The sequence below is a fragment of the Lissotriton helveticus genome, chromosome 11, assembly GCF_964261635.1.
Source record: "Lissotriton helveticus chromosome 11, aLisHel1.1, whole genome shotgun sequence".
NCBI lineage: Eukaryota > Metazoa > Chordata > Amphibia > Caudata > Salamandridae > Lissotriton > Lissotriton helveticus.
Genome location: NC_136072.1, coordinates 371,183,750 through 371,209,342, shown reverse-complemented (window position 1 = coordinate 371,209,342; position 25,593 = coordinate 371,183,750). Strand labels below are relative to the sequence as shown.

At 46.7% G+C, this 25,593-nt stretch overlaps 1 protein-coding gene across 2 annotated transcripts in view; it reads right to left on the bottom strand.

Moving 5' to 3' along the window:
* Positions 1-603: 603 nt before the first annotated feature.
* LOC144791150 (kyphoscoliosis peptidase-like) overlaps positions 604-25,593 on the bottom strand; it is a 539,687-nt gene continuing 514,697 nt past the window's right edge. For both annotated transcript variants that reach the window (XM_078665805.1, XM_078665806.1), the window contains exons 14-15: positions 16,038-16,228; positions 604-1,700 (exon numbers count right to left, since the gene is read on the bottom strand). In XM_078665805.1, the coding sequence (XP_078521931.1) occupies positions 793-1,700; positions 16,038-16,228 (1,099 nt within the window). In that variant the 3' untranslated portion in view covers positions 604-792. The remainder of the gene's footprint in view (positions 1,701-16,037; positions 16,229-25,593) is intronic.

The window sequence follows — 25,593 nt, the reverse complement described above, 5'->3', positions numbered from 1 at the left end:
CACTCACCTCAAGTGCCAGGAGCAGCCAGCTTGGTTGTGAGTGTTGCAGGTACTCTGCAGCTTGGCTATTGGGTTTCTCTTACAACACTATGAGGTACAAAGTGTACAATGCACAACACAGAATATTTTCAGAGTGCAGAAAACTCTGGGATTTGCCTTGGTTGCAAAGCAAATCCCAGAATTCTCCGCAAAGTGCATAAATAGAATCCCTTTAGCTAGAATAGTAGCAGTACAGCACAAAATGAAAAACAGTGTCACATTATTCTGCCCACTATAATCTCTGCCTCAGCAATCATAAAGAAGTCCCAGATACTAAAGAAAATGTGTTTGAGCCCAGCACCACTACACACTGGCACAAATTAGGATATCCAGCTCAGTTCCTTTTGAAATGTATTTATCTTTGACCATCAACCCTTTTTTAAATGTCACTGTCAAGCTTAATGTTGATGCATTTCTACTCACCAATATAGATTAATATGTTTTCCGTTCAATTTCCTTAGACTACATTTTTCAGTAAATTGTGTATTCTTCAAACGATTACTGGCGTAATGGCAAACAAAGTGGTAGGCTCAAGGAAGAGGATTCAACTGACAGGAGACCGCATTTTAAATAAAATATTTTATTCTCTTGAACATATCTATTTTAGTGAGCACTGGATTTCAAAATCAAAGACAATGTTTTTAATGTATTGTGAAATTAAAGTACAGTGTTGTCTAAATTTCATGGCATTTGCATAAAATCTTTAAAAAACATTAATAAGAATGGAGGTGCAGCCAGATAATTGAGAACTGTTTACGGGTGCTCCACCCGATAATTCAATAAAGTCATGTAGTAGTTCCTGTTGGGGGACTCCTCAACCATAATATTGACATCTTTGCACCCAGCAGTGTTGAAAGACCCCTCCCAGTAGCCATCACTGCTTAGAGCCAGGGGGCATTTTTTTATGTCATTAACAAACACGGTATTCACACCAGGAACTTTTAATTTGAATTGCACGTTGCGGTTAGCAGGCAGCACCCCAGCTGTTGGTTCAACCAGCTCATAGTGTCTCAACCAGGATGTATAGTTCAAAGGGAACACAGGCCACTTCACTGCAGCATTGGTACAGGAGAGAAGGTAGTTAAGAGCATAGCTATAGCTATTCCCCATTTCCATTTTAGGTTTGCTATATATCTGCATGACAAACATTCCGGCTTGAGGGAGCTGAACCTTGAACATAACTCGATTTTCATGTTGCCATGTGAATATGTGCTTTCTCTTAATATCTTCAGTCATTGTCATGTCATCGGTGTGCAGGGTGGCAAACACATCCAAGTCTTCTTTCAGTGTGAAGCTGACAGAAGCGCGCCCATCGTCGGTATGGATGATCGGAACAAGGTGAGAAGGTTGGAGGAAACCTTTCTGCACAGTTTCCCAGCTTGGGCCCACTGGGTTCATCAGCTCTTTAGGGATCTTCATCTTCTTGTCCACAGAGCTGCACTCCACAACGTATTCTAGTACAGATGAATATTGATCAGCAGAAGAGCTGAAAGATTTGGCAAAGATCTTCAATCTGTGAGTCCCTATTTCCTGTGGATATACTTCAAGCCTCATCCCACCCTTTTTTAGGGTCATCAGGCCCCTTCTTTCAGTTTCATTTAATTTAAATGTGAAGAGAGTAGGGTAACGTCCCTCCACCGTGATAACCAGCTTTCCATTTACTGTAAAAGATAATGAAAGAAAGAAATTAGTGTCTGCCTCCATACAATTCATAACAGTTACCTTCCCAATTCCAGTCTCACACACTGGTCAGTACTTTATGGATTTATGATTATTATCTGATAACAAGTGGAGAGGTGTGGAGCAACAGCCAGAGCGGCTGACTCTGTAGCGCGGGGTTCACAGTTCAATCGCCGGCAGCAGCTCAGCTCAGCAGCATGCGACTCTGGGCATTAGCACACTTTGGGGCACATGCATCAAGATAAGGAATTGCGATTCCTTATTAGTAATTTTTAAGAAATCGCTATTTAAGAGTCGCAATTCCTTATGCATGATGGAATCGCAAAACAAATAGCAATTCCTACGCATTCCCTAAGAGCGAATCGCAAATTGCAATTCGCTATTAGGGAATCCTTTCCCATTCATTCCTACGGGCCTAGAGGGTCATAGGAATGAATGGGAAAGCCTTCACAATTTGCGATTACCAAATAGGTAATCGTAAACTGCAAATGCAATTTCAAGGGTGCTAGGGGGCTTACGTCTCCCCTGATGCACCCCCAAAACAGGTGTGTGTGCCCATGTGGCCCACACACGTCCTAAGGGCATGTGTGTGCGCCACATGGCACTTTGAAGAATGCAATTTTGTGAAATTTTCAAAGGATTTGCAAGTTACCATCAATTCGAAATGGATGGTAATTTGCGAATCTTTAATGCAAAGTCGCATTTTCAAAATGCTTCTTGCTTTCCATTTAGGGAATTTCAAATTGCGATTCCCTAAATGCATTCGTAAAATAGGTAATCACAAAATTGCGATTACCTATTTTGCAAATGCATTTTGGTTTCATGCATCGCAAATGCTTTTTTTACCGGTCGCAAATGGGACGATTCTGCAAATCGCCCCCTTTGCGACCAGTAAAAAGCTTGATGCATGTTCCCCTTAATCTCCACTATGTCACCAGCACCTTGAAACCCTTAAAGGGGTGATATATGACCGCGCTTTACAAATAGGAATTATTATTATTATAACGTACTTGTACCTTCCCTTGGGATTTTCTTATTCTATGGAATGTTCATATTCTTGTATTGGGGAGTACTTTATAGCTTTTTCACCTTAAACCGATATTCTAAAAGCCATTGTTTGAGCATCTTCTCTTCAATACAATTAAGTATGAATCTTTGCCTTTGATTTGTGACGTGTTTTACATTGGGGGGGGGGGGGTGAATTGCATCTTTATGTATTTTTTAATTTTTTATTTACTGGTAAGATTCATGTGATTCATACTGTTCCTACTGCATCTCTGATATTTGACAGACAAGGGCAGGTTTCATAATTTATGTTAGAGGGGGGGTTATAGGATGCTGGCTGTTGCCATTCCTATTTTTCACACCATTCGTTGTAGATTTTGATCAGTTAATGGGTATATACATATTTGAGGTGCGTAACATGGAAACCCAATTTCATGGGTGTGAATAGAACTTATTTCCTTATGTAGATGACTCAACCCTACCAAATCTGACAATGGGGCAGGGTTAGCAGTGTATACAGACACAAAACTATGCTTACTTCAAGATAATTAAACGAGAACACAAAAAGTATTGTCGGTATATTGATATGGCTTCATTATAGGTATGACACTGAAGCATACATTCGCCTTTGTAAGGTTTGCAAGTAAAAAGTAACATAGCTAACTTTATGGCAGCAAAGTTTTAGAGAGGGTATGGAATTAGAAAAACTGGATAATATGCAAATATATTTGTAGTGGGCACTCTAAGCACTCCCAAAATGCGTAAGAGAGGCAATGTCTCAAAATGCAGGGCGAAGTTGCAGCAGCCAAGAACTGAACTGAACAGGTATTAACAATAGATATAACACAAATATCCAGAACATAGTTGACCAGAGGGATCGGTTTAAGTGAAGCAGATGAACTGTCAATAAAGCAATTAGGTCAACGATTATCTTGTAGCTTTAATTGAGGCAATAAAACATTAACAAATTCTGGCTGACAGGGCAAAGGCAATAAAGTTGGTCTGACTAAATCATTATATTCAATTTAACATCCAGGATTTCGGATCAACCCTTTTGAAACTTTTATTGAAAAAATAGCCAATTTAAATTCATGTATGTCACTATTAGAAACTAGTGGGCTGAATTGATGTTTGCCGAAATCTCCTTAAGTGAATAAAATTATGAAACTGACTTAACAGGTAAGAGTTTAAGGAAATTAAAAAATGGAATATATAACCGTTCAAGTAGCCAACAGCTCAATTGCTTCCAGAATGGGCTGTTTCTTTCTGGCTCCTGTGAGCAGCATGCCTCTGCACTGGGCTCTGCCATTATGACCTCACCAGGCAGAACATTTAATCATGATTTTTATATTGTCTTTGTATCTAAGAATAATATCTGGTAGTTTAAAAAAAATCATTTTCACCAGCCCTTCACAGGCACCACTATTCAGGAAGTTACATTTGTGTAAGCAAAAACACAATACAAACACTCTCCTGCTTTGTGTAGTCTGCCTCAGAGAGACACCTACCACGAAGGAATGGGAATGTTGTCAACATTTATCAAAGAAGAATCAGGCGGCAAAGAAATCACGAAGATGACAAAAAGCAGAGATGGGTGGCTGACAGAGTCCCAGCTTTTTAGTGATGCCAATGGAAGGAACGTTCTTCGACCTAAATGTATTTTAAAATTATTCAGGTTTGAGATTGGAGTGAGATTAAAACAGCAGCACTTCAACTAGAGCATCAGCTTTCTCAACAAAACAGGCTGGCATTGAAGCGACTGATGTCATTGAGCAGTAAGATGTACGATTTCGAGGTCAAGGACGAACATCTTCAAATGCTTGTGGCATGTGGCAGTGGCAGCATACCTAAGGAGAACCAGTTCATTCATGTATCAATGTCTGAATGACTGCCTGATCGAAGCTTACACTTTCCAGAACATTAAGACTTTTCACAAAGGATCCCTGAGAAAATGCATAGAATTCAAAATCAACAATGCCAAACAGGCTCCCATTTCATAACTTCTGGAGAACCGGCCCCAAAATCAACCACTCCCTGCTCTCCCCCTACTGCCCCGGCAAACAACTTCGATCCACTCACGCATTCCTAGCGGTAGCCCCCCGGATCAAGAGGTCAAGAGCAGGAGGAAGGTCCTTCACGCTCAACGCCGCCAAGCTGTGGAACTCCCTCCCCCTACACCTTAGATCGAACCCCAATCTGTTATCCTTTCGCAAGGAGCTTAAAACACTCCTTTTCAGCAACTAACTAACTCCCAGCTACTCTTCTCAATGCACTTTCCTTTCTATTAGCGCTTGGACGCCTAAGGGCAGCAGTCGCTCTCAACAAAACCCCTTTCATTCATTCATTCATAACATTGTATTCACGATTTAGCTGTTATTCGACACAATCACCAGGGTAAATGTTGAATTTCCAGGAGATACCTTCTTCTATCGAACTAAAAAGCCAATTGTTTAGGGAAATACGTCTCCCAACAGCTTTGCTGACACCTTCACTATTGAGTTCCGAGGTATCATGCATTTCAGTTCCCCTCAAAGCTCTATCTGACCATAAAGTCTTTCCAGCACTTCCTGAAGAAACACAAGACCTATTTTAATGAAGCTAAGGAAATAGAATGACTCTGTACATGGCAACTTTGCATTAATTTTTTTTAAAGAACGGAGTCCCGTCCCAGTCCTGTACTTCATTGGTGCGATAGATAGCTCATATTGTCAACAGCAAATATTTGCTCCATATCACGCACACCTGGGCGGTATGAGACGCAGCGTATCTAAGGATTATTGCGAAAGCAGCAGGAAGTTAAACCATATTTCTGATATGGAGTTATCGATCCTTAATCAATAGATCATGTTTCCCCATAAATCTGACCTCCGTGGTAATGGGTCATTTACAGTTGTATTACAGGAACCCCAGATCAGCCCCTGGAGTCCCGGGGCTGATGGCGTGGCAGCTAGAATACCGAATAAAGTATTATCTGAGCCTCTATGCAAGCCTGCTCACTGCCCTCTTTAATGCAATCCTTCAAAACGCCACTATTCCGAGCCCTGGCAGGCAGTACTCTCGTGCCCCCTGCATAACAAAGGCGGCAACATGAAGCAATCACAGTTTCAGGGATTGAGGTGACAGTCTTTGCCACATCATTATCTTTACATTTAAAGGATTTGAGCACAACCAAGAAGAGAGTCCAGCGGCTGCAGCCAGTCACGTCTATATTGCTATTCTGTGGGGTTCAGCGCTGCGTCTCATACCGCCCAGAGAGGCGTCTCATACCAAAAAATAGGGATTGATACTGCTGCTGTGCTAAAAGGACAGTGGAAATACTGGAGTCGGTGCATTTGCCGAGAGCAAAAAACGAGAAATGCCTCGAGCAAGGCTGCATCCTGGCCCGATGGTTATTTGACCTCTCTCTATATGAATGATTTATTGCACCTGTTTGACAACAACAACTCCTTTCCCTCAAGAGAACTGCCCACAAGAACAACTTCGTTTCTTCCATAAAACAAGTACTGGCCTTCAACGTTGATTAACTCGCCTAGATTCATTTCAACATAAACCCAAAGTTATGACATTGATAAAGCTTATGGAAAATGTAATTACCAGTTCTTAAGGCTTTTCAAGCAAAATTAAATTCAATATTAGGTCATAGTGCTATTGCTTATAAGAGGGACACATAATGATTGTCTGAACATTATCAGAGTTAAGTCATTAAGAACTATTGTTAACATTTGTCAATTTACACAACAGGTCGCAGTACACCCGGAAATGGGTCAGTTAGCAGCGGCCGAACAAGAAGGGTTTGTTGAAGAGTATTCTCTTTTAGGAGATCTAATATCCGAGAAGAATTTACTGTAAAATCTATCTCTATGCACATTTGTTTAGCCTCACAGAGCATGCCTATGTTAATTACATGAATATTTTAGTAACACATTTTGAGCTGCAGAATGTTTGGGGGATCCTTTGATAACTAGGATCCAGACCCTTCTGGGTCGAAACACGTTGCGTCCCTCTGAATGGCAACACTTTTTATTATAATTTTTTAACATAATGCACAGCAGCCACAATGCTCTACAACATAGCCAAAAATTCTGCCTAAAAACATAAGGTCCCAAAGGCGAGACCTATTGGCTATGCCAATGCGTGTTTGAAGTGGATTTCTATTTAGGGGATTATTTGGATAATGCTCTATAGACCACTGGTCCATCAGGTAATGGAAGCCTGTGGCCTCCACTGCCCCGGTGAAAGAATACCCGCCATGGTTGGATACCTCACTTGCCTGACATGGATCAAAAAACACTGCAGTGCAGCTGACGGGGAATCCATTGTGATTCTCCCAATCTACAAAGTTTTTTGTTTTTCTGTAACAATACTCCAAAGTGGGACTTTGTTACTGAAAAACAAAATCGGCGACCTTGACTATAGGAAAGTAGGATCTGCTTTTATGGTCACCCCCACTTTTTGCTTGTGTCATTATGTTTTACTGACTCATCCGACTGGGATCCTGCTAATCAGGACCCCAGTCTCTATGCTTCTCCCCTAAATTGGACATGGCGGTTACTTAGGCACACTCAAGATTGGCTACTGGTGTACCCTTGTAAGTGCCTAATATATGGTACTAAGGTACCCAGGGCATAGGTTCCCCAAGGGTCTCACATTGGCTGAAGCATGTATTATGCCACCCATGAGAGACTGCTCAAATTGTGACTACTGGCCTGCCATTGCAGGCTGTGTTTGCTGGTGCTAGCACCGCTTTCAACAGATATAAGTTTCCTTATATCTGAGGTCACTGCACTTAAATCCTATAAGTCACCCCTAGGGCAGGCATTTCAATCCTGAAGGCAGGGTGCTCGGTTATAAGTGTGAGGGTGCCCCTGCATGAGCAGGACACCCCTACAGCCTTTTGAGTCAATTCACCCAGGTTGTAATTGTATCAGCTATTGCAATACATAGAGTGGGCATGCATCATTAGGCGATTAGCATCTCTAAACTGACTGCACCAAACCCTGTCGTATTTGGTATAAAACATGTAGGAATAATACCACCACACCATAAACAGCCACACGGTAAACGGTGTGGAAGGTATGATTCCATGCACTGTAAAGCTCCTCTGGAAGGCCCCCAGTGCTCCCGGTACCAGTCTTCTAGATCAAACTATGGTTGCTGCCGACCAGAGACACGATTCTGCCCTCCTGCTGCTGAGCCAAGCTCGAGCAGGGGAAGGCAGGACAATAGGTTTCTTGTCACAGGGAGGTTTGACTACCTCCCAGACAGGACTTAGTTGAGTGGGAAAGGGTGGGGGGTGCTTGCCAGCGCCAGTAGACTGATTTGAAGGGCACATGGCACCCTCCTGCCATACTCCAATTGAAACCAGTTCAGGGAGCCATTGGCACCTGCTTTGGTGCAAAACTGAGCAAAAGACATGAGAGTATCCTCCTCAAGGTCCAGCCCCTCCTCTGAGAGGGACCCATGAATCGTCTCAGCCCTTTCATTAGGGTATTTAAGGGCTTACCTGTGGGTAGGTCCCTGGATTCATTGTGGGGCAAAATTCAGATTCAATATCACTTCAATTTCAACTGTCTGGGCACTTTGGATATTGCTGGGCTTTGCTTTGGGTACCGGGACTGCACTGGGAAGACTCCTGCAGCTCCTAGTCTCGTCGTCCTGCAAGTCTGCTGCAACATCTGTACCTGCGTTCCATACAAGTTCTTCACAAGGCCTGTGGACATCCAAGACACCCGAAGGAATCTTCTTTGGAGTGACTGAGTCATTCGCCTGCATCTGCAGGCAGAGCATTGTAGCTGACCGGCATGCTGCTCCTGCGCTCCTACAGACTGCTAAAGGCTATGCAACACAGGTGGTGGTTCTGCAACTCCCTCGAGGCCTGCACTGTCTTTCTAGCAAGTTAGAGGTTAGTATCTCTCGTTTGAACCGCTGGAGCACTACCCTTCTGCACCCCATCGACTTGCTGTTGCCCAGGCTTTTTGACTCTCTCCTCCAGAGATCTTTGGGCTCCAAGAAGATCCAGCCTCAAGCATCTCCTGAAGCCTAGATCTTCCCCTGCACCACATCCTTTGCACGTGGGCCTTCATCCTTGGCTGAGCTGCTCGAGGTCCTCTTGCGACTCCATTGCTTCCGGTCTTGGGGCCCTCTTGAGGGTCTTCTTTGGCTCCAGTGGGCTCCCCTGATTGCTGGAGTCCTACTTTGACTTACCTGTTTGCGGTGAGACACTTGGACCTTGCTGGTCCCGACACTGCACCTTTTTCAACAACAACGGTGTTTGCCCCTGCCAAGGCTTGTTGGTGCCCCTGCCAAACACTGACCCCTTGGCACTCGACATCCGACATGAAACAGCTTGTAGATGGCTCCTGGTTTTCCTCAGCATTGCCTGTTCCATACCGCTGCAAATTCAAGGGCACTGTCAACTCTCCTGCATGCCCAACGTCAGTGGGCATTTGTCTTCCGTGCCTCCTGGTCACTCATGAGTGGCATAGACTCTGTCCCCACTGCTTGCAGGTACCTCTCATCTTGAATCCACATTTGGGTTCCACTGGACATTTTTACCTTCTTCACCAGCTGCATCTTTTCTGAAGTCCTCCATTGTGGTCTACAGCTGTTTCCGACATCACTTTGCACATATGCATCCAGCTTCCCTGGTGTAGGTATCCTGGTTCCTGGGGAATCCATGGGTGGGATGACTCTCCAACCTTCCATCTTCCACGGGGTTTCTTCACGGTGCGCTTGGAAGGGTCCTTCTTTAAAATTGCAACCGCGACTTACCCATAGACTTCCATTGAGTACACAATCATGTTCCCACTCTGCACACGTCCTCCTTAGGGTTCCTAGATACTCCCCTTGGGTGGTTTGTTGTGTCCCCGACTCTTCTACGTCTTCTGGGCCCTTTCTTGGGTTAAGTTGTGGCTTGCATTCCATTATTTTAGTGTATGGTTTGGTCTACCCCTCCAGACCACTTTGTATTCTGTGCTATTTACTTATTCTATTGACAAAGTATTGTGTGTATTGTGTTTGTATCTCCTAGTAGGAGATACTGTAATGTGTTAGTGAGTGTTAATAATAAATACATATTTTTTATAACTGCACTCTGTGGTTCTTTTTCATTTAACTCATACCATCAGATTAAGTACTAGTAAAACAAGCTGCTTTACACTCCGTCTGGACTAAGCCTTAAGGTTGCTCTCCACAGCTACCACTTAGGGAGCTTTCTTTCAGAGACCACTAAAATCACCAGCCTCCTACATTCACATTCAGGAAATTTACTTCCTGTACGACAGAGATATTTCTGTTGTCTCCTTTTTGGTTCCACCAGACTATTCATGCAAGTCTCAGAAAGGTAATATTTATAGAAAAATGTGCCTCAAAAGGATCCCCTAAATAGGTTGGTCATTCTGACGCACATTGACATACAGCTGTGTGCTGAATGGATGGTTGGTTAAAGGTTTCTGACACTAGAGCCACCTGAGGCTCCACCACCAGAAATTTAGTTCTTCACCGACCTCTAAATGGGGTAGAAGAGCTGCAAGTTTACTGGACAGTACATCCACAGCTTCTCACAGGTGCACCACATCCACCAAACACAAAAATCCACCTTAGTCACAACTTCTTCCTAAAAATTCATCTACCACTACAGAACCATCTTCATGATGATTGACTCTCTGCTGATCTTGCAAAGGGTCACAGCACTGAAACATTAGAATCAGACTTTTATATTTGTTTCAGAAATCACAACTGATCTAATACAGCTCATTTGGTTCCAACAAAAGTGGAATCTAGGAAGAATGATCATTGTCTTTTTGCTTAGTCTTGACTGTTGCTTCATGATAGCTAGGACAATCATCATTCTTTGTCAAGACCCAGAGGCAAAAATTCAGTTTTGTCCAAAGCTAACTCACCAGAAACAAGGCCTTTTCATTAATTGTTTTCAAATCAAATATGCTTAATGTAAGTCACCTAACCAATCCCAATTCCAGCCAATAATGCTTTTGATGTCATAGTACCTCTGGTGGAATGGGCACCACAAAGGTACAAATCAATACCCTCCTGTTGCATCAGTCAGTGGGAAAAGAAAAAGAGGCAAACTGTTTAGGTCACCATTTAATGGTTAGCTGAGGACTGAGGCTTCTTGGTAATCATCTAACATTCCTTTGGACATTGCAGCATTCTTCCAGAAAACTGCAATACCTCATAGACTGAACTCTCTGTAGTAAAAAGAAAAAGCCTGGTGCTCACTCCTAGCCGGCCACCCAATCAAAATCCCTCCATGCATGATGTAAGACATTACATTGTTAGCTTACATGACATTCACATAAGAGACCAGGGGCCCGATGTAGGTAATTTTTTTTTACCGGTTCATAAATACAGACTCATACCGAATCGATATTTATGAACCGGAAACCCATATGTAGGTAACAAACCGGTAAGAAATACCGAATCGGTATCAATCGGTATTCAAACTCATTAATTACCGAATCTGTATCTACCGATTCGGTAATATCCGAGTCGGTAACACCCATACAACCCTATGGCCTTCTAGTCCCATAGGAATGAATGGGAGACACCGAATCGGACTTTACCGATTCGGAATTTACCGAATCGGTAAATACCGAATCGGTAAAGTCCGATCTCGAAAATTCGAATACATGACATGTGAGCCTGTGCACCAATCAGGGACACCCACCACACGCCACAACAAAGTATCTGAGAGATCAACCAATCGGTATCAATCGGTATTCAAACTCATTAATTACCGAATCTGTATCTACCGATTCGGTAATATCCGAGTCGGTAACACCCATACAACCCTATGGCCTTCTAGTCCCATAGGAATGAATGGGAGACACCGAATCGGACTTTACCGATTCGGAATTTACCGAATCGGTAAATACCGAATCGGTAAAGTCCGATCTCGAAAATTCGAATACATGACATGTGAGCCTGTGCACCAATCAGGGACACCCACCACACCCCACAACAAAGCATCTGAGAGATCAACCAATCAGGTGCAAGTACCACACCCCAGTACCTGGAGGTGGCCACACCCATGCAGGTGCAGAGCAACTGAACTGCAGAGAGAGCTGGAGGGGAGACAGAGGAGCAGGCTGCACTGAGACCAACAGAGAAACAGCATGGAGTCCCAGGAGGCACAAAAGGATGGAGGGGACAGAAAGAGGAAGGTCAAATTCAGCCTAACAGAGCTCCAGGTGCTGGTGGAGGAGGTTGTGCAGCACTACAGCCAGCTGTTTGGGAGACAGTCTCTGCAAGTAGCTGAGTCTGTTAAGAGGACCACCTGGCTGGCAATACAGAGCAAGGTCAATGCCCTAGGAGTGAGCCACCGAGAAATTGATGACATGAAGAAGAGGTGGTATGATCTGAGGATCACCACCAAAAAAAAACTAGCCACCCAGAGGAAGGAATCAGGAGCAACTGGTGGGGGCAAGAGCCGTGCCCCAAGCCTCACCGACCTGGAGCAGCTCGTGGAATCCACCATGGAGCCTGAGAGCATACATGGGATTGGGGATGCTGATAACTCAGCCAGAGCTGCAAGTAAGAAAGGTAAGATGCATGGACATGTACCCCACCCATTCCCAGGCCCCTTCCCCAATGTGGGTTAATCACTCACAATCCAGCACACATGACTGTAGTCCCCAGCAAAGCATCATGGTAGTTGTAGTCATAGGTACATACATCACAGCTGCCAACACCGAACCCTGCATGCCATGCCACACTCCCCATACACAAACAGTGTGTTAGGAATCTGTGTTTGGAAAACACGCAGCTGATCATTGTCCATGTCTGTTCACAGGAGAGTCATCACGCAGAGCAGCGCTGGGAGGGGAGTGTAGTGCCACAACAACGTCTGCGAGGGAGAAGGCCAAAGACACAGCTGGACCTAGCACTGTCCCTGAGGATATAACCACATCCCAGGCACCCACAGCAATGGAGCATGACACCACTGCTCAGCCACTTTCGCCCCTGCTGTTCGAGACACAGACTCAGCCAGCACCTGCAGGAGCCACAACACCCAGCTCAGGGTCCCCTGTGATTGTGAGGCCAAGGAGGCAGGACGTACCACCTATAAGGTTGTTTGAGAGCTCCGATAAGGAAGTGGTAGAGGCTCCCAGACCTAGTACACCAACAATGGCTGACCACGCTGGACAACGTGGGTCACTGGGATCTGGCCGTGCAGGTGACCGTGTCCGTAGGTCACGAGAGCAGGATGAGGGGCAGGATGTGCAGGGGGTCTTCGCTGGGCTTGAAGCCACAATGGTCAAAGTCCAGCGTATGCAGGCCAGAGGCATCTTGGCAGTGCACCGGCAGGTGCGCATCCTGAATACCAGGATGTTGGACATCGATCAGGGGATAGGTGCCATGGCAAAGGGGATGGAGGCCATGGGCAAAGCGATGGAGGCAATGGGCAAAGGGATGGAGTCCATGGTGGAGGGGGTGAGGGACATGGGGGTGCGCATGGGCACCCTCTGTGACAGGCTTGAAAGTGACCACGAAGAGAGGCGCAGGTATAGGCGCGAGGTCAGGCTGCTCAATCAGTCGATTAAACGCTTGGCAACTTCTACCACCCTTCAGTGTCGCCGCTCTGTTAATCTGCAGACTGACATTGTACACTGCTGCAGTGACTTGTCCCGGGGGATGGGGAGGGTGACCTCAGCAATGGAGGCAATGCTGACACAGCTGACAGCCACAGGTGGCAACATGGTAGTTGGGGACACTGAGGAGTTAACGAGCAGGAGTGGGTCCAGCACGCCTGTTCAGGACATTCGTAGGAGCAGCAGACTCCATGCTGATGACACCGGCACCACTGCACATGTAGACCCCCAGCCCCATGGCTCGCAAAACATCATGCGTAAGCGCAAGCATTGAGGGACATATTGAACACAGGACAGGTCATAGTGAAGAGAACTTTGGCCAACCATTGTGCAAAGTGCATTTAATTTGATATATGTTTTTTTGGGAAGGTGCAGTTGTGTACATTAAAGTGAGTGTTCCAAACACTGGACATGGCTGTGTGTAATCGCTCAATTAGAAGTATCTGTTGGTGATTTCAGCGCGTCGCAGTCGACCATCTGTTGCTAGTGCTGCTCCTGCTGCATTGTGATCTGCTGGTACTGTGCCATCATCAATGTCCTCATGATATGTCAGTTCTATCTTTGAGCCCTCCTTGGTGGCAAGATTGTGCAGCATGGCGCACGTCGCAATTATCTTGCAACAGATAATGGGCGTGTACTGACGTGCACCTCCACTCTTATGGAGGCACCTAAATCTACTTTTCAGCAGCCCAAATGTACGTTCCACCACGCAACGTGTTGTTCTGTGTGCCACATTGTAACGCCTTTCACTCCTGGTGGATGGGTTCAGGTAGGGGGTGAGCACAAATGATCGCAGGGCATATGCACTGTCACCTGGGTGGGAAAGGATAATTAGATTAGTCACGTACTCAGGTGTGCACCTTCTTCATGAACTATCAGGGTGTCTCACACATACTTACCCAGCAGGTATCCATCACCGAAATCACCAGCCACAAGGCGTCTGTATATCCCACTGTTGGTGAATATGTAGGAGTCGTGGGTACTCCCTGGATATTTGGCTACAATGTCCGTTATCATGTTACTAGCGTTGCAGATCACCTGCACATTGAGTGAATGGGTGGACTTCCGGTTTCTGTATATGTGCTCAGTTGCTGCAGGTGGGCATAGTGGGATGTGCGTCCCATCGATACAGCCGATGATGTGGGGGAACTGTGCAAGTTGATAGAACTCGTTTTTTGTCCTTGCTAGTTCTGCAGCTGTCTCAGGGAACTCAATGTAGTGCTCCATCCTCTGCATCATGGCGTTTAGGAATTTTCTGAAGAAGCGTGACAGGCAGCTCTGGGACACTCCTCCTACAGCGGCTATCACGTGCTGGTAGCTACCAGAGGCAAGAAGGTGTAGGCAGCACAGCACCTGTACATGGGGTGGGATGGCGTGTGCTCTTGGGGTTGGGTGTTCCAGATATGGGTGGAGGTCCCTGATCAAGTCCAGGATGGTTCTGGGGTGGAGTCGGTACCTTTGCAGGATCTCTGCTTCAGTGAGGTGGAAGAGGGTGATCCTCTGCCTATATACCTGCTCCTCCCTTAGCCAGACCCTCTCTCCTGCTGCCTGTATCCGTAGTCGCCGTGCAATAACGTAGAAAGACGCCATTGTGGGTGTACAGTTGCATTTTGGGAGCTTCTTATATATCCTGTTCCTGGTTTCCACCTTCTTCCAATCCATGTTAATTACCGACTCTTAAATGAATATGAAATTTTGTTATCTCCTGAAACCAAGACAAACATCTCTACTATCTTCTCAAAAAAAAGTAAAAAAAGTCTGATACATTGAGTCCTAAACTAGTATTTCTGAATTTTCTCAACTTTCTATTTTCTGGTAGACTCCCCCGGTTCTTATCTCTGCTATGCTGAATGATAGATAGTGGCCGCTCCTACCAAATTTAAATGCTGAGCACGGTTTACAACAGTCCTCATAAAACATACCGTCATCATGTTATGTGCACTGCGGCCCTCCTCTGTTCCGACTCAGGGCTCTTACTGTTGTCCTTACCCTGTGGCTGCAGCGAAACACAACGAAGTGTCGATTCAAGAAACGGAGATGGTGGGCTGTGCCTCCTTTATTACCAATTGCATCCCTAAACAAGAAGTACTCAGACGCCGGGCCAGTTCCAACAAGCATATGCCGCACGCGCACCTCGCGCTTAAAGTTACAAAAAAACCAAGCCCTGGAGTTGTGTGTGCGCACACTAGAAGCAGGGGGAGGAGGGGGGCCTGCGCGATTTACTTGCAGGGGTGATAATTGCTACCATATGGCGGCGCTCGCTCCCGCAAGTAAATCGCCTCACGTGCACGCGTTGCCTTTGAAGGCTGAAACGTGTTTGGCTGAAAAGCCATGGCGATCGGAAAAGGTATTTTTGCCTATGCAGCGCATGTGCGCTGCATAGGCGAGACCTAAAAAGGAAAAGGAGGAAAGCAAGCAGACATGCGGCTTATTTGGGCTCTCAGGTCAGAATAGTGGTGCTAGTCGCGTTTCTTTTCGTGAAAGAAAGTTATGTTATGGAAAATGCAGTCATTAAATTGAATCCTGTTAACAGTAAAGTAATGAGTTCAAACATAATCTTCACAAATTTGTCCTTACTAGAATTTTAGTTATTCCTTCACAATAACCGGGAAAATCGCCATCACTAAAAAGAAATCGAAAGATTTATCAAATGAAACCTAGCCCTTTCACCTTTCCCTAATAGGTTTCTTAAGTATTATGTACCTGTTTTGATAATTGGTGTATCAGGGCATGAGGTCAGTAGCCCCGCATCGTAAAAGTCAGGTTGATGATGTATGTGGTTCTCAAAATGCTTAAGAGACAGAGGTGGGCTCAGCAGCTGCCAGTCCTTCTCTTCAGGGAAGTGATCCTCGATGAAAAGGGATGGATGAGTAAGGAAATAGAACTCATTGAATCTGCAAAGGAAAAAAGGAGTTTACATTGCTTTAGTAAATAGGAAGTCAAATGTACTTTGTTTCTAAAACTGCGTAAACAGGAGTCAGACCCCATCACGTCCATCCACTTAGGAGGCAACCATTCACTGCTCCATAATCACATCTTTTAGATTGTCAGTCAAAGGAAAACGGGTTTTCATTGCATTCAAACAAAACATATTTGTTTTTCGATGTAATTTTAAACTATACAGAGAATCTCTACCCACAGCCACTTAATATGGAATTTGCTTTCCTCAAATGTAGAATATGTGGTTTTCGCACACCAGGTCCGGGTTGGTGATAAAAGAACAACACTCTATTGTTCTTGCAATCTGAAAAGTTAATATATTTCACAGGCTAGACCCAAGGCAGCACAAACTCCGTGCCTTTTATTTAAACACTTCCTACTATTGCGCCTCATGCTCAAGGACTGTTGCAAAACAAAATCAGTCCTTCTGAAAACGTCCAAACCATCTCCACACTACAGGAGGTTGCTACTAGAATGGCACCAAAAGGACATGGTTGCGTCATAACAGCCCACTCAGGTCTGTAAGCAGCCCCCTAGCCTGCAGCCTAGCAGGGAAAATATGGGGGGGGGGGCAGAACGATCAGTCGGGCCCTAAAGAAGGGAACTAAATATACATACTCATTCAGTCATTGGTCTTGTAAAGGAGGGCTAACCCGGAGTTGGGGTAATGCTTTCTAACCTTTTGGGCCAGCCTAAAATGTTAATTCGGAAACGAAATGGATGAGATAAAAGTCGCCCAAAGCCAGTCAAACATTGACTTTATTTTAACGAATTTAGAGCAAGCTACCATGGAACTGAGTGCCTGCACCAATGCCGAACCTTCAACCCCAGAGAGAGATAGTGCAAACAAAGTGCATGAAACCTTTTTTACACAAATAAAAGGTCTATTTGTCAAACCAAACAACCCGAACAAAACTATGTTCGATAAAACTCCGAGGTGGTATAATAAAGAATGTAGGAAGGCACGGCTGGATCTAGGGCAGGCCATTAAAACTGGATCCAGCGCCAGTGTTCGTATAGCTAGGAGCGCGTATAAAACTGTCATACAAAAATCTAAGCGCGCCTGGGATGTAAAAAAATGGGAGGAGCTTAAAGAGGCTAGTTCAATCAAGAAATCCAAACAATTTTGGGACTTGTTGAAATGGGGATCCGAAGGCCGCCCAGAAAAACCCCAAAATTGGGTAGCCAAGGATGATTGGGTAGCTCATTTTAGGCCCCAATACGCCAAAGGGCTGGAATTACCCTCAGAACAGAGAGAAGGGATTGTATATACCCCCTGGGCGGAAGATGCGTTTACTAATATGGATATCCAACATGCATTGGACTCTATCACACCTGGAAAGGCGCCAGGAATAGATGGTGTCCCAGCTGACATCTTCCTAAGCAACAGAGAACTCTGGGGAAAGTATATATTATTACTGGAAAACATGATAGCCAGTGGATCCCCAATACCTGAATCCTGGAAAGGGGCGGAAATAATCCCTGTTTTCAAAAAGGACGACAAATCGCTCCCAGGCAATTATCGCCCGGTCAGTCTAATTGATACCATCCAGAAGATCTACGGTAGACTGGTATTAAATAAAGTCCATGAGTGGGAGCGTGAGATGAATATTTTGTCTCACCTCCAAGCGGGATTTAGAGCCTGCATAAGCACAGTCGACCAAGTCCTACATTTCGCCATGCTTCATTGGAAGGTTGTTCAACTAGGGGGGGGGGGGTAGCCTGTATGCTGCCTTCATCGATTTGAGGGCAGCCTTTGATCTTGTCCCGCGTGCAAATCTTTGGTTTGTCCTGAACGACATGGGCATGCCTCCTACCCTTCTTTCCTTGATTGTCAAACTGCATGAGCATAACTATGCCCAGATAAGATGGGGCCCCCCTGGACGTGTCACAAATCAGTTCCCGGTAGAGAGAGGAGTGCACCAAGGTTGCGTGTTAGCACCGACCCTCTTCTCTCTCTACATTAATAATGTGGCAAAGGTCTTGATAGAGGCAAATGTTGATGCTCCAATTTTAGCAGGCGCTAAAATACCAATTTTAATGGTTGCCGATGACTGTTTTATTGTTTCCAAGAACCCAAGTGGCTTGCAAAAAGCACTTGGGATCTTCGAAACATTTTGCACTGACCACGGGCTGGAAATTAATGTTTTAAAATCTAAATTCATGTCTTTTAATCAACACAAGTCATTCAGAGGGAAGGTACTGATGAATAACCTACCCCTGGAACAAGTAAAATCATTCTCATATCTGGGTGTAACCATCCAGCATGATCTCCGATGGAATGAACAGATTGACCTAGCAACCCTAAAGCATAGACAAATTGTAGGGGCACTGACTAGTGAACATGCAAAGTCCCTGACAAAACCGATGGCCCCTGCAATCATGGTCTATAATGCCAAGGCTGTGAGCGCAGCACTCTATGGGGTTGAGATATGGGGGCATGGGAATCTAAGTAAGTTAAAAGTTTCCGAAAATAGGTTCCTACGTAATCTTATCGTGCTACCACATAGTACCTCCATGGGCCCGGTTCTTCAGGACCTTGGCATGAAACCAATAGAGATTATTGCAAACCTCCGCCCAGTATTATACTGGAGGCGAATATGGGTAACGCCGGAGCTGAAAATATTCGCCATGGGACTCCTGGACATTATTAAAAGTGATGTATTTCACCAGATAAAATGGCTCTCTGGAATTAGAGCGGTTCTCAGAGAGCTGGGTCTGGCGGAGACTTGGGAAGACCCAACCAATGCTATATTCCCCTCGAAGAAGGCAATTAAGGGATTGTACTGGGAGATGATATCCTCAAAACTTTTTAGAACCATTCCCCCACTTTCACTAACGGGGGTGTTTATGGAGTTCAAGGATGAGACTCGCTTTGAATCATTCTGGGACGACATAACGAAGCCACTGGATAGAAAGCTCTATTTCCAACTGAGACTCGGTAGCATCTCTGTCAGAGCATTCACATCCAGATGGTCTAATGGTGGAAGTGCCTTTTGTCCATCTCGCCTAGATCCCAAAGAAACAGTTAGTCATCTACTTTTTGTGTGCCTTGCATACTCTGCCCCGCGCAGAGTCTGGTTGCGGCTTATGGCCAAACTACTGGGCACTCGGAGTGGAATTGTGGCTGCTAGAATCATCTGTACAAACCCAAGTCCTTTAATATATATAGCTGTGGCGACATTTTTAGGATGGGCCTGGATTATCAGAAATAAAAATGTAAAGGGATAGGCTATTGAATAACTACCTTTTTCTGAACACTTGATGTATTTTAACATGATGAAATCTTTTTATTGTAATGAATTTTAAATTTTTGTGTAAATTTTACCTCTATTCTTATAAATATATTTTTACCTGTAATGCTTTTATGACTATGTCGAATAAAGCTTGTTTGATTGATTGATTGATTGGATGAGATAAGTAGAGAGGAGACGTAAATAGAAGTGAAGAAATGAAAAACAGGACAGGAATGGATAGTACCAATAAATAAAGCCCTTCAACCATTTCAAGAACAACTGGAAACAAAGGAGAATCAAAACATGCTGTACGAAAACAATTGTCCAAATTGTAAGAGTGATAAACAGTTATGTCACAGTGCACTTCTGTACCTGCTTTGTATTGTCACACCTTACACTGTACGATGAGCATGTTTTAAAAAAAGAGTTAAAAAAAAGAATTTTAAGAGGGAACTGGGACGACAGGAGTAGATTTTCATTTCAAGTTAGCATGGAAAAGGGGTAATTATGGAATGTGGCCAGACACTTGCATCTCTTTTCACCCATTTCAGGCATCCATTTAAGTTTGATTCCACTGCTCGAGTTTTACGAGCTGCAGGCTTTTCTCCCAGCCATTCCTGTCCTAATTGGAGAATTCCCATCCTCTAGGATAGTAGGCCTAGGGAAAGCAAACGGAATTTACTTTTGTTGCTCCACAAGAGTATGGGAACATTTAAAATGTGCGCACTCTAATTAACTCCAATGCACCAAAATTAAAAAGGAAACTCACAGTTCCCAAGTTGCACAGACCTTCATAAGTCAAGAAATAATTGTCTTTCTATATATCAGCAAATTCTTAGACAAATGGCTATTATAACCAGGCAAATTCGCTGGTCTGTATAAAAAGACGTCTAAGAATGCATTGAAATCTCCAGAATTGAGTGATCTTTTTCGAGAGGACCCCAGCGTAACAAGTCAAAAAACGCTACCACTTCAGTCGGTGGTTCACTTTAAAAATTGTATCTTAATGAACACACATCTAAATACTACACATAAGATGCAGATTAATGTCATGAAAAACAGATCTATTGAGACACTCTATAGCTAGAGATCAGTGTTACGATACCTTTCACACTGCTAAGCGTAAAGGTGCCCACCCACAGGCTTTTCCAGTGGCGTTTAAACACTGTTCACAATAATAATAACAATAATGGGCGATGCTTCTGTGTGGTACTAGTGAGCACCACTGAGTTTGCGACCTCAAACTCAGTCAGCAGCCTCCCAGAGGGCCCAGTGCACATGTGCTGCAATACTCCGTCAGAGGTGACCTCGTTGCCTCAGAGTGTTTGTTAGACCTGTCAGCCCTAGGGTGGTCTTACCCCGTTTCTTTCGCCCTTGCCTTGTTTTTTCCACCATCCTTTTTTGTTGGACCTAGGTCTCTGGGCGCCTTACGACTGCCAATTAGTGCTAAGGTGCAGGTGCTCTCCCAACAACATGGCTCCCACTGGCCCCTGCTACTGCGGAGTGGCCTTCTTAGTCACGCACTAGTAGTCAGGAGCAGGCTGGGACATTAGGATACAGTAGCACTGCCATCCCGCCTTTTCTGCCCATAGCCTAGACTGTGGAAGCTCCTGGAACCTTCCGGAATAGGGGAGGGGTTACACTTTGCCGACTTCAGAGAGTGGTCACCTGACCTAGGGGTATAAGGGGAAAGGAGGGAAACCTGCCTGTCAGTTGGGGCATCACTGGACCTGCGGGTACCTCTGCAGGAGTTTAGGCGGTAGGGCCTAGGGGAGGAACCTACACCACTGGAATTGACTGGGCCTAGGCACTGTTTTCTAAGTTAGGTGAGGGACTCTACCAAACCCACTGATCTGGCCCAGTGTTGGGGAACCCAGAGAACCACCCCCAGTGAGCCAAGGAAACCATCCTGCCTCTGAGCCACCAACTCAAACCCCCTTCTTTTACCTCCCAAGAAACTGCCTAAGAAGGGCGCAGAAACCATCAAGCGCCGCAAGGAACTATTTACCTACAGCGAGGACTGCTGGGGGATCAACCAGGTAACAGCACTGCACCATCCAAGCACTTCCCTGCTAGACCTGTGCCCCCTGTGCTGTCCTGCCTCAGCTGTCCTGCCCCTGGGCTGCCCAGAACTACAAGAGACTGCCCTTGTGCCCAAAGTGCTGTGAAACCGTGAGCGCTATAATTGCCAAGCGCCACCCTGCCACTGGAAGCGCTGTGCCCATTGAAGCGCTGCATGCCTGACTCACCGCCGCAGCCCTGGTCTCACCTGTGTCACCGCTAGCGCTGTGGCCTGCATTGCTGCCATCTAAGCACTGCTGCCCCTCACCGCCACTGCCCGGTACCTGCTACGTAGTACTGAGCCCTGGGAAGCGCTGGTCTGCCTCTTGACCCCTCAAAGCTCTGTGTAGGCAAAGCGCTAGTGCGGGGCTAAACTCCCCGCCGGAGCTGTTCGTGCCATCCGGAGGCGCCTGGGGGCCTGTCGTCACCGCCGCAGCCCCGGCGCTCCACTTGCATGGACCCCGCTGCAGCGTTCACCCTCGCCGCAGCACCTGGAGCCAGGAGGGGACCGCTGCAGTGCCGTGGTAGGCCGCGCCGGGCCTAGCATAGCCGGGAGAAACCATCACGTGACAGGGTGTCAGCCGCGTCACAGGCCACGCCCCCGCCAACGCCGCACACCGATTGGTAGAGTGGCCGAGCCCCATCCTCGGATTGGCTCTGGGGCCCGGCACCCTCAAAAGCTGCCCCGACATTGGCCGAAGCGGTCGCGCCCTTCCCTTCCATGTCCCGACTGGTCCCGGGGCCGGAGGAGCCATCGAGAGGCCCGGGAACGGTCCCACGTCAGCGCAGGGATCACCCGAAGGTAGGAGCCCTCCCCTCCAACCAGCACAAGCCCTGGGCGGCCGCAATACCGCGACGAGGCCCAGAGAATCGGCGAGGGGGCTCCCAAGCCCGCGAGAGTCCCCCTTTGCCCCACTCAGCAAGAGCCTCCGCAGAGGCATAAGAGACAGGTAATCCTCCCCTTAGGGAGCTGCAGTTGGGCCCCGTTGGCCCTAGGTAACCGGATAACCAACTGGAAATGGGGGAAAGGGACTAAGGACCCCTGAACTGGGCAATAGCCTTGAGTATTAACTGTTTTGGTGCTAAAGTTAACCCCTGGCTAAGGGAGTGTTCACTGCAGCCTGTCCTTGAGCAGGAAGCCTGGTTTATGTTATTGATGTGCCATACAAGTAGGGGTTCATGTGTTTTAATGATCCATTCCAAAGCCTTGGTTTATAATGTAATGTACTCAATGGCAACTAGGAAATGTTCCATCTCGAAGTGACCCATAAAGAGCTGTTTTTACTGAATCTGCTTAGGCCAATGTGGATGCATATGCCTATACAATGAAATGTTGGTTGATCTTTAAAGGAATGGTTTTACCTATGCTTCTACAATGAAATGTTGCCTGATGAATTGATGCTTGGTTTATAATAATGAATTACTTACCTGCAATGAGACAAATCTAGAAAAAAGCATCTTGTTTTAAAACGACTAGCTGGTGTGGTGTCATTTTATTGCGTGCGGTCCCTGTCTCAGTGTGAGTGTGTGCTGCACTTCTACTTCACACCTAGCTTTCGGGTGCCTTCCCGCTCACGCCAAGCTACCACAGTGGAATTGGTGACCCCAGTTCTTACATTGGTGTTCAGCGGCGGGATAAGGACCTGTGGTCGTGCAGCACCCTCCAGTGATTCAGTGTGCGCCGCAATTGGACACCTGTTGCATGTAAGATTAGCAAATTGACCTCCACTGTCTAAATTGATTGTGCAGATTCCTGTTTTAACCTGTTACCTACGTCCCAGTGTTCTTTCCCTTAAATTGTCTGGGTCCCCACCTGTCAAGATGGAGTTTGAGCTGGCCAATCTCGAAGTGTACACGGTGGCACAGCTGAGGGACTTCTGTCAGGGGATGGGGGTGTCTGTCGGGCAAAGCGCCAAGAGAGAGGAGCTTCGGAAAGTCTTGAGGGCATGGGTAATGGCCCACCCAGAGGGCAGAGGGGATGAGGGACAGGAGGAGCTGGGCTCAAAAGGGGAGGCGGGCGCTCCAGGAGAGTTAGACCTACTGCACATTGACATTAGTGAGAATGTATTGTCAGGAAGACGTTCTGGGGCAGGCAGTATGGTGTCTAGGAGGAGTGCATCGCCAGACGAGTATGAGGACAGGAGGGTGGAGAGGCAATTGAGATTGGAGTTTGCTAAGATGGAGAAGGAGAGAGAGAGGAAAATAGATTAGCTATGGAGGAGAGGAAGCTTGCGCACAAGCTTAACCTAAAACAGTTGGAGCTGCAAGCAATGCAGATAAGTGTGCAAGGCAATATGAATGGTGGCAGCGTACCAGAGGTTCCACAAGAGCCTAAGTTCTATCTACCGAAGGAGGTGATAGCGAGTTTCAGTGTGGGGGATGACATTGACAAGTGGTTGGAGGCATATGAGGTGTCCTTGATAGCCCATGGGGTGCCCGAGAGTTACTGGGGGGGTGGCCTGTATCGGTGCATACCTCTCGTAGTAAGGGACACACTCCTGACTTTAGAGAAAGCGGACCAAACCAACTACCCTGTCATGAAGGAGGATCTGCTCAGGAAGTTTGGCCTCACCCCAGAGAAGTATCGCCAGAGGTTCCGCAACAGCCATAAGCTGCATACACAAAACTGGGTGGATTTGCCCGGAAGGCTTTAGATGGTTGGGTGCGTGGCAGCGAAGTGAGCGATTATGAAGGGCTGTACAATTTGTTTCTAAGAGAGCACCTTCTAGATAAATGTTTTCCGGTGCTGCGCCAACATCTGGTGGACTGCAAGCTGACCGACCCTCGTGAACTTGTGAAGGAGGCGGATACCTGGGTTAGCACGCGGGTGTCCCACAAGGGACCCAGGGGAGAAGCCCCGAAAGGTGGACAGGGTTTTCCCCAGAAGAGAGAGGGGGGAGATAAAAGGAAGGAGTTCTCTCGAGGCCCACAAAATAGGCGGCCTGGGAAGGGGGTAGGTTCCCCACCCCAATCTGGATCCCAGAAACCCACTTACCCTGACAAGAGTCAGCAGCCCAGAACTGTCTGGTGCTACGAATGTGGGGAGGTTGGACACTACAAGGGGGATCCCCAGTGTCGCAAGAGGTCCCCAGCCCCCACAGGAGGTAAGAGCCCCGGGGTGGCTAGTGTAGCGCTGGGGGAGGAGTTGCCCCTAGATAAGGGAGGGGAGTGGACAGGCTTGACCCTGGTCTCATTCGGGGATACAGAGATGGTCCCAGTGACGCCATTACCCTCGAACACTGCCAAATACTGGCAGAGGGTGCGGGTTAGCGGGCAGGAGGTAGAGGCTCTGAGGGACACGGGCGCCAGCATGACAATGGTGCTGAGACGGCTGGAGTCCCTGGAGCAAGTGATCCCTGACGTATTCCATCCGGCCGTGTTGGCTGACGGCAGTGTGAGTCACTACCCTGTGGCTCAGGTTCCCTTTGAGTGGGGAGGTGTCTTGGGCCCGTTGAGAGTTGCTGTAAGCCCTGCCTTGCCAGTTGAGTGTCAAGAAGAGGACGTTGTGGAGGACATGCCCCTTGAGGTGGATGGGGAGCCCACGGAGGTAACCTCGGTGTCCGCGGAGGTGGATGTTGTTCCCGTGGGGGACTTGCTGACCCCTGCCGAGTGGCGGGTGGAAGGAGGGCCTACCAGGGAGGAATTCTGTCGGGTGCAGAGAGAGTGCCCCATGCTTGAAGGCATGCGGCGGCAGGCCGAAGCCCAAGCGACCAACCAAGAGACCGGCCATTACAATATTTACTGGGAGGATGGCTCGTAGAGCGCTTCAATAAGACCCTGAAGGGGATGATCCAGAGCCTGCCAGAGGACTTGAGGCGGAAGTGGGACGTCCTCCTCCCTTGCCTGCTGTTTTCATACCGAGAGGTGCCGCAGAAGGGAGTCGGGTTCAGCCCCTTTAAGCTGCTCTATAGCCACCTCGTTAGGGGGCCCCTCAGCCTTGTGAAGGAGGGGTGGGAGAAGACTTCGAAGAAGCTTCCCCGTGATGTGGTCAGCTACATGCTGGCATTCCGCAGCCAGATGGC